Genomic DNA, 9,798 nt, shown 5'->3' on the forward strand with positions numbered 1-9,798 from the left:
AAAACGTCTGCCTGTTTTTTAAAAACTTTCCAAATTGAAGATGGGCCAAGCAGTTTTCGTAATTTGTATGGAACAGGTTGTGTTGATGATTCCTTAGCAACTTTCAAACTGGAAGCTGAACTCTGTACAGTCTCACCGTAAAATACACGAGGATTGACAGAAAACTTCAAAGATTTATCCATTTTCAAAGAGTGCGTGGATATAGCTTAACAGATTGATGAATATAATCTACTTGAACATATATAGATGGTAAGATTTTTGTTGATGAAATATTATCATGCCAAAACACTAAAATCGTTATAACTTATCAACTTTTAAACATTAGTATTGATTGAATACTATAATTCATTCAGAAGAACTCTACTTTAATATAATTTTATATGTACACATGTATGAAAACAGTTCAAATCACGCAATTTTAAACATTATAACTGGTAACTGAAAATGAATATTTACAACATGAATCTACATTGATTGATCACAACATAACCTCAAAAAGTTTTAAATGTTTTTTAGTTACCCGCCAAATTATGTGGCGATGAAAAGATTGACGTGGAGCTTCCACTATTTAGTTGGTCGTGAAATAAAGAATCAGCTGTCACAAAATGACGTCGTCTGCGTGTTCACTCTGTGACAGATTTTAATTTTTAGGTTCTGTAGTATCTGTACTACTTCTCTTGTAAACTTTTTGCTCATGTGCTTATTGCTTTTATTTGAGAAAAATGGATGATTCTTCTAAGAAGACACTCAGCTCCATTCCTCTTCTCAAAACAAAAGCTGGACCTAGGGATAAAGATTTATGGCCAAAACGACTAAAAGAGGAGTATCAAGCTTTGATTCAGGTAATCTCAGTAAAAACATAGGCTTACCATATTGAATGTATTTTTTGCCTCTATAATTTGTTTTTCTAGTTCTATCAAGTATCGAGAAAATACGTTAGACTATATTGTACCAGACCCCCTCTCTATATAAATTTGGTCAGAATTGTTGTATATTAATAAATTGTAATTTATGGTGAGTTAGGTTATATCATAACATGAGTAGAATAAAGCAATAATATTGTCTGTGTAGATGCCAATTTTACTTTTGAGGAACACTAGACATTTTAGTGGGTATGCATCCAGTGTTGAAAGTCAGGCTATGCATGCCGTGAATTCATGACAATGTCGATGGCTGGGCTCTCAGTTCGGTATATAAAGTCTCACACAAGGTAGGTTTAACTTGCTATGCTCATATCTAAGCGTATATTTACTGTGCGATCCTTTATGGAAAAAAGAAGAGAGATTATCTATAAATGATAAAATCTCCTATTTTCAGGTTGGTTTCAGCGGAAGGCGTTCTAAAACTGATTGACAAATTGTCAAAGCCTCGACTGTCAGTGAAAAAAATCCTAGACATTTGCCAATTCAAAGAAAGTACTAGGAACATGCCACAAATCTAATGTGCCGAGTGCTATGTAGTAATGTATATATAACCATAGATGAAGGATAAGTAAGATAACTATATTATTCTTGTCTCTGATGTAACCTAAATCATGTGGCAATCACTCTCAGAATTTTCTCTATATCCAGATCATCTGCTACTTATATGATCTGCCATATCTTCTATACAGGAGGTTGTGGACATAAAAAATCTGCAATAACTCGCTGCTCGAATCATAGGTAACTGCAAGCCAAAATCATGCACAATGTAAGCCCCTCTTTAATAGGCTAGGTATTTTAACAGTAGTCAATTACTTCCTTCCTCCCTGCCTTTTGGAAAAAAATGGTTACTAGGACTGATGTGCTTTAACACACAATTAGGCATCGATTAAACTATTAATATGCAATAACTAAAAAAGTTCAATACATAACAACCAAACATTAATAAACTCGAAATCCTTAGGATGCACCTCCATAGATTGCGGGTATGGTAGTACCAGCCATAGAATAAACAATCTAGTATAGAAGTTTTCTCTAGTACCAGCGTTCAGCACAACGCCACTTCAATAGGCTGAAAGAGTGAAGCAATATTAGTGAATTTGATGAAATTGTGAAAAGTTACTTGAGAACTAGGCCTAATTATGAATAATGTTTTAATGATAACTTGTTTGTAACGCTATCTTGCTTATTTTCTATTGTCATTTGGATTTAAGAGCAAGGTCTTCAAATGAATTAACTAAGTATTTATTTTCTTTGTGTGGCTCGTTGGAGTAAGTGATAACACGCCGGTCTAATAATCAGGAGAACCCGAGTTCGAATCTCGAACGGGGCAAAAATTGACCATAGCACAATCAAATAGATACAGCCACCCCGTCTTTCGGAGGAGACGATAAGTCGTCGGTCCCGACTACCTAAAAAGTAGTTGTCATCTCTCATCATCATCCCTCTCACTCATTACCCACGCACAAGCCTAAGAGCTTATGTGGGCATCACCCTCAGTATTATTATTATTATTATTATTATTAATAATAATAAAAAGGATAAAAAAGGATTTTTATTAATAATAATAAAAGAGTGAAATTGGTTTGTCAAGACGAGTATTAACTGGTTAATAGATTATTTGAATAACCGAAAGGTTACTGTTAAAGTAGGAAAATCCTACAGTCGCCATGAATTTGTCACCTCTGGTGTGCCACAAGGTTCCAATCTTGGACCATTGCTTTATCTGGTGTCAGTAATCACAATGGTTGGTGTTTCAAAGGAAACTAAGATATTTCAGTATGCTGATGACACAGTTATGGTAGCCAGCCACACAAGTTTTGATGAAGCAAGAATATTGCTACAAAGAGACTTTGATAGAATGCAAAGATGGATCCATGATAATGGCTTGACTTTGAATTTTAAAAAAACCACTTGTATGCATATGAGACCGCCACGTCAAACCTCAAAGTCCACTAATATTACTATGCATTCCTTAAATTGTCTACATGAGAATAACTTTGGAACTCCTTGTACTTGTAATGAAAAGGTCAAACAAGTTACAATTCAAAAGTATCTAGGTATTTTCATTGATGATTGTTTAAAGTGGGGTCCTCACATTGATAGTGTATGCCAGCGTCTTCGCTCATGTCTATTTGGTTTATATAACTTACAGCGATCTGTCTCAAAGAAGACATTGTTAGTTGTTTATAAAGCCCTAGCTGAATCCGTAGTAAGATACGGTGTCAATGTTTGGGGTAATGCAAGTGGCTATGAAATTGATAGAGTTAAGAGATTACAAAATTCCTTGCTGAAAATAGTTCATTCAAAACAAGAGAGTTACCCTAAGCCAAATTTGTTTAAAAAATATAGCATTCTTCCTGTAACGAGCTTTTCAGATATGATATCTTATTAAATAATTATTTTTCTAATAACTTTAAAATGTCAAGTAGAATTTTGCATGAGCGAAGACAAGGTGCTGCTTATAAGAGGTTTATTGTGCCCGAATACAATAATTATCATGGTAAATGTGAACTTATTTATGTTGTACCAACTATTTTCAATGAGTTGCCAGATGATTTAATTGGTCTGGATAGAATTTCAATTGTTAAGAATAAGATGAAACACTTTCTGTTAAATAATTTGAGTGAATTTGAATGATTTTCATAAATTCTTTCTTTTTTTATATATATTTTTTCTTGTGTATTATTGTTTGTGATAAGCAACAACTGAAATCCCTTTGTTTTATTATTTTATTGCTACACAATACAATTAAATGAATTATTATCAATGTATCAATTAATTTTGATTGTATCAAGATTGATTGTATCAATGTACTATTTCTATGGTTTTTTTTAATATAATGTAAAACTCGACTCCTCCAGTCAAACCTTCTTTAGAAGGTTTTGGAGAATTTATAATTCGTCTGGTTTATAATATTTGAAATGTTCTACTGAAAGGAATCTTCTTATCTTTTGTCATTCTTGCTTTTTTTTATTATTCTTCATTTGTTTTGTTTGTAAATGATCTCCTTAAAATCAGTCTTGATAATAGTAGAATAGTTTTTTTTTGCTGATGATACAGCCATCATTTTTTCGCACGAGAGTTGGACGGATGTTTAAAGTTGCTGAGGATGACATGAATATAGTCAAAAAATGGTTGGACTCAAATACCCTTAGTCTTAATATATCTAAAACCAAATTCATAAATTTTGCTGCAAATTCAGGAGGCCAATCTAATGCAGAATTTAGAATGAAGCTGCATTTGAACTGTACAGACACTCTTACCTGTGACTGCCCATCTATTGAAAAAGTTAATAAAATTAAATATCTGGGTGTAATAATAGATGAATATTTAAGGTGGAATCCACACATAACTTTCCTTTGCAATAAACTAAAATATGCAAACTATATATATTTTACAAAATTAACAACATTTTTAACTTGGAAAGTCTTAGGATGATATACTACGCTTTTGTACAGTCTTTAATTTAATAAGATTTAGTTGTATGGGGTGGAGCGTATGATACTCACCTTCTTAATTTATGTTTAATTCAAAAGTACATAATTAAGACAATTTAAAAAAAAACTTAGGTTATATTCAAGTCAATCCCTCTTTGTTGTATTCAATGTAATGACAATAAGGCAACTTTATTTCAAAGACTTCTTAAACATATTGTTAAAAAAAGAAACATTTATCAGAACTGATAAACCGTTCTATAACTTGAGACCTGACACATCTTTGAAATATATTATTAATGATTCTAGGTTGAGCTTTATAAGAAGACAGATCATGTATATGAGCACTAGATTTATAAATATTTTACCATTTGATTTTGAATTAAAAATCCGAGATAGAATGATTGATAGTTGGATTGAGGAGATGTTCTTTTTTTTTCACTGAGAGCAGAATGGTGGTAATGTCAATTTGATTTGTTGTTTTTTTTTCTCATTCAATTTTGTTCTTCATCGTTTTAAAGCTATCTATATATTTACTATATTTATTCTTTCTAGTTTGATACTTTTTCAAGTTATTGTTTTTATTTATTCATACAAATACTCCCACCAGCGGGCAATATGTTTTTTTCTTTTGCTGGTAGCGCCTAAAAAATTCTACTTTTATCTCAAGTTTTCATGATTGGTCAAGTTCTATTTTATGTTATTTCTCAGTTTAAGAAATTGTGTTTCTGTTAGACTTGTCCATTTCAAATTTTTGTAATGTATGAATTTTTTTCAAATGAATTTCAAATTTCAAATATCACGTCTCGTTTGTTATAATGCAGTTCATTATGATTTTAAGCCACCTGCTGATTAAATTCAGTTCAAGCTTTGATTGGCCATTGGTAATAATTATGGGGTTGTCAAATTTATACGTTACCATAATCATACTTTAAAATGGGTCGATTGAATAAAAACTAGAATCTAGTGACTGGCAACTAGTCATTGGCTCAAGCTGTACCAATAGGATTATACAGCTGACTCGAATCCTAGCATTTGCTTGAAAATTACTTGAAACCAGCAATTGCCTGGTTTTATTCAATTGACCTATTGTTGAGCTCATTTTCAATGACTATTATTTTGTTTTGCAGTATGTGCAGAACAACAAGGCAGCTGATAATGACTGGTTCAGATTGGAGTCAAACAAAGAAGGCACTCGCTGGTTCGGCAAATGCTGGTTCATTCAAAACATGCTCAAGTACGAATTCGACATCGAATTTGATGTAAGTCTATTCATTTCTCTTGAGAATTATAGGTTGATAATAAACATAAAAACTTTTTTTTAACACGCGAGTAGTCGCGCCCGCGGCAAATTGCCGCACAATTGTAACTTTTGTATGTAGCTTTGGGAATTTTCGTTTTCCAAGGTTGGCAGCTCATGTAATCCTCGCTGTGACTGTCCTCTAGACAATCTTGAACAGTTTGAGTCCTTGAACAGTTTGAGGATGACAGAATGAACGTTGACTAATTTCAAAGTATAGGTATTATCTTCCTATTTTATATTCCATCTTCTGATTTAAACTCTCATTATCTTTTCATTCTAACTAGATGTCAAAAAATGAGTCAAATAAAGAAGGTATATTCATTCCATTCATGAGTAGATTATTTTATCCCATAAAAATGATAAATTCTAACAATAAATTTGCAGTATGTATTTTTGGAATCTCCTCCATGTATTATGTTATTATATACTATTTAACAGTATATAATAACATAAAACACGTTGAGAAAGTTTTGAAATTAATAAATATTGAAAGAGCATTGTCAAAACCAACTGTTTATAGTCTAGGGAGCCATAAGGGCGACCACTGACGTTCTGCAAGTCATATGAGAAGCAAAATCTGGAAATAGCCATAGAAACACGTCGTGACTTGCCAGTAACTGCTCACACTGAACGCCACCAGCAATTCTGTGTGAGTGATCCTCTGGCTTTTTCCAGATTTTGTTTCCCATCTGCGAGCTTGGACAGTCTTTATTTAGCGTGTACTCGCACATACGTGCATTCAATGTAATCATTCTTCTCCTACCTTGGAAACTCCCCATGATTGTATTGAAAATTGAATTAGAGAAAACTGTATAGTCTCTCTGTATATTCTGTATTGAAGTATTTATCCATACAGAGTGATTCAAAAGAAGTATAACCTAAATCGGTCTATAATTATTTTTATCTGAAAAACAGCCTGATTTATAAAGTGGAAAAACTTTGGCAATCTTATAAATATCAGGAAAAACTCCATTGGTCATACTCAGATCTATTTTAATGAAGGAGTGGTTCAAGGATTATATGGATATTATCTTTAAGAAGACAGGCCAAGATCTGGTCGTAACCAGGCGCCGAACCACCTCCTAGTGCGGTCACACACCTTACCACGTCCTGCTCAGAAACAGGATTAAACGCAAATTCTGTGTCTACAACATAGTCAGTATCATTCATTATCAGAGCTGATTTGCAATGTGTGCATCACAAACACCGGCAGTTTTTATAAGGGTCCGGTCGCCGTAGGCTGAAGCAGTTGCTGTAAGAACTCAAATTGTTGAGTAATTTAAATTTCTTGCTATTATAAGCTCAATCTGTATTCCTCAGAGCCCATTTTTACATATTATGTGTTTTTCGCAGATACCAGTCACATTTCCCGGCACAGCACCAGAAATAGCAATACCAGAACTCGATGGAAAAACAGCAAAGATGTACAGAGGTGGAAAAATTTGCTTGTCTGATCATTTCAAACCTCTCTGGGCTAGAAACGTGCCAAAATTCGGTATCGCCCATGCAATGGCTCTAGGAGTAAGTATGCTATAAGGTTATTCATTGTAATTCGTATAAAACATGAAAGAAAAAGGTCTGACTTATTTATAATCCAAAGTAATTGATCATATCATATCATAACCCTATTTCGAACTTTTAAAATTTGGGAGAGAGATAGTACAAGGAGTATCCTAAGTTTTTCTCTCCCGAACAGTGCTTCTTTGTAAAAATTATGTATAAATAAATAATTACAATCAATAGACAACCAAGTCGCATACCCTGCTTCTCATTCTTTATAAGATAAAATATATATGCCTGATTTCACCAAGCTCGGTCATGATCAAGCCGGGTACAATAATTTAAAAAATGTGCATTGGAATTATAGATAGTAACTATCGCCATAGTGGTCATAATACGAGGAATAATACTCGTATGTTCCATCGCACACGTTGTATCACCACACATCTTATTTGACCATTTGATCAATACATTATTTTCATCACATGTCTTGACCGAGCTTGATGAAACCGGCCACTAGAGTTATAGATGTACAAAAGGATTTCGAATTTGGAAATTTGAAAGAATTTTTAAAAATATTTTGATATTTTGATCAACCACTTTTACAATTATATTCCTATCAATAAACCAAGGTTATTATTTTTCATTATTAGGGGTATTCACAATGTTGGAGTTAGCTGGCTAAGTCGAGCTATTCGCTAACTCCAGCTATTTGCTAAGTCTGTGTTAACTCAATGCTATAGTGGTACGTTAGAAAAAAATTAACAGACGAGATAGCAGATAGCGCAGGTTTGAGTCCGCTAACTCTAGCTATCTCAGTTAAAACGGCAGCCATATGTTTATAATCTTACTTTTTCAAACTAACTTTGAGTTACACAAATTGAATCGCTACTGCAGTTAGCTGATAGCAAGGTCTATAAATACAGGTCATGACACAATCTCGTGATGCATTGCAAAATCGCCATTTTATGGAATTCTTGTTCACCAATAATTTTCAAATTTTCAGCTGTTATCATTATAGATTAATGGAAATAAGCATAATATGTTATGATTATGAATATATTATAACTATCCTCGGTAAAATTAAAACTTTTTTATCCAAATTTCATGTTAATCAGTTCAGTAGTTCAGTTGCGTCAAACATTACATTTAGCCAATTCCTCCCTTTAGCCATATAGTAGGAGATAATCGAACTCAAAACGTTATCGTTTTGATAATTGTTTATTGATTATTATCGTTAATTTTTTCAGCTGGGACCGTGGCTAGCAGTTGAGATTCCGACTTAATCGAGAAAGGAATGTGGTTTACAAAGAAAAGACCGAAGAAGAACAAGCTCAAGCTAGCACGTTGCTGGACAATTACGAAAAGATTTCATTCCACCAATCAAAATCCAACACAATTTCTGTTCAACGATCAGAAACGACACACAGGAAAACTATTGTTATTTCTTTGTAAATATAGTAATACTTACACAACCTTTACAAAAAGTTAAGAACCTGAAAGTGATGTAGTGAGAGTGTTTTTATTAAGGTACCTATCACATAGGCCTATACCTATATTTTTTATCAAAGTTGTTTTGTTATCTCATGTCAGGTTGTTTGCAATGTGTATTGTACAGTATAATAAATACGTATTTGATGCAGCATCAAATCAAATTTGTTTGTCAAGCTGAACCAGACAAGAGACAAGTTAGTGGACATGTTCATTACTAAAAAAAAACAATATAAAAAACTTGTAAAAAATAAAACATAAAGGGTACTACAAGATTTTTATATTGTTTTTTATTAATTTGTTAAAAAGTAGTCCATGTGAGTGAAGTGTTTTTATGTTCATTACTGTTTTAAGCAGTTGGTTAGACTCTGCAATTCCGATAAGTATCATTCTCAGGTCGTAGATTTCATTCCTATTTCTTCATGAATTTCTTCTCATTATCTAAACATAGCCCAAGTTTTAAATATTCATTGATAATGAAAAATAAAAATATGGGAATAAAATAATATATGAGAATGAAAAAAAAAATAGTTCTTTGAAAAATACCACTTTTGATTCTTATTTGGGAAATTTGAGATTTTCTTATCAAAATTAAAGTTTTCAAAAATCTTGGATCTATTCATGAGAATGAAATCTATGTTGACACTGCTGGGCTGGATTCCAATGCTCTCTATTCTTGGGTGGTTCAATCACTACTAAGTTATTTTTTTTAAATATTTTACCAAAGTATAAGAAATATATCTTAGAAATAAGACAATATCAAGTTGTTTTCATTTAAAATTGGAAACAATAGATAAACCCAGCAGAAGTTATTGTTTCGTCATTTCTCATGCTGGATTGATTTCATCAGAAGTAGAGAAAACTTTAAATTTGACAAGATGCACTAGAAAATATGACAACTCATAGAACCCGAGAGAGTTTCCCCAAGAAAGCAAGTTGAGATTAATGTGCCTCTAATTGGATTGTGCCCCAGTTGCACAAAAGCCCGTTAATTATGATTGAATGCATGAGAACCAATATATAGACTTTTTTACGAAAAAGCCTGCTCTGATAGTTTTGTGACATTTAATCATAATTAAAATTTAACAGGCTATGTACTTTATCACTTAACTAAAATCCAAAATAACATAATCTGTGTGTTGTTATT

General features: G+C 32.6%; 1 protein-coding gene across 1 annotated transcript; it reads left to right on the forward strand.

Annotated features, from left to right (window-relative positions):
• Positions 1 to 602: 602 nt before the first annotated feature.
• On the forward strand, positions 603 to 8,810 carry LOC111047859 (ubiquitin-fold modifier-conjugating enzyme 1). The gene is made up of 4 exons (XM_039445316.1): positions 603 to 842; positions 5,488 to 5,619; positions 7,014 to 7,181; positions 8,411 to 8,810. The coding sequence occupies exons 1-4, from the start codon at positions 723 to 725 to the stop codon at positions 8,444 to 8,446; spliced, it is 456 nt and encodes a 151-aa protein (XP_039301250.1). The 5' UTR covers positions 603 to 722; the 3' UTR covers positions 8,447 to 8,810.
• Positions 8,811 to 9,798: the final 988 nt, after the last annotated feature.

This window comes from Nilaparvata lugens, unplaced genomic scaffold, assembly GCF_014356525.2.
Source record: "Nilaparvata lugens isolate BPH unplaced genomic scaffold, ASM1435652v1 scaffold6616, whole genome shotgun sequence".
In the NCBI taxonomy this organism is placed as follows: domain Eukaryota; kingdom Metazoa; phylum Arthropoda; class Insecta; order Hemiptera; family Delphacidae; genus Nilaparvata; species Nilaparvata lugens.

Excerpts from the sequence above, each read along its gene's own strand:
- LOC111047859 (XM_039445316.1), top strand. The coding sequence starts at position 723 with ATGGATGATTCTTCTAAGAAGACACTCAGCTCCATTCCTCTTCTCAAA. Across the intron at positions 843-5,487 it reads AGTATCAAGCTTTGATTCAG|TATGTGCAGAACAACAAGGC; the intron begins GTAATCTCAGTA and ends TTTGTTTTGCAG. Across the intron at positions 7,182-8,410 it reads CCCATGCAATGGCTCTAGGA|CTGGGACCGTGGCTAGCAGT; the intron begins GTAAGTATGCTA and ends TAATTTTTTCAG.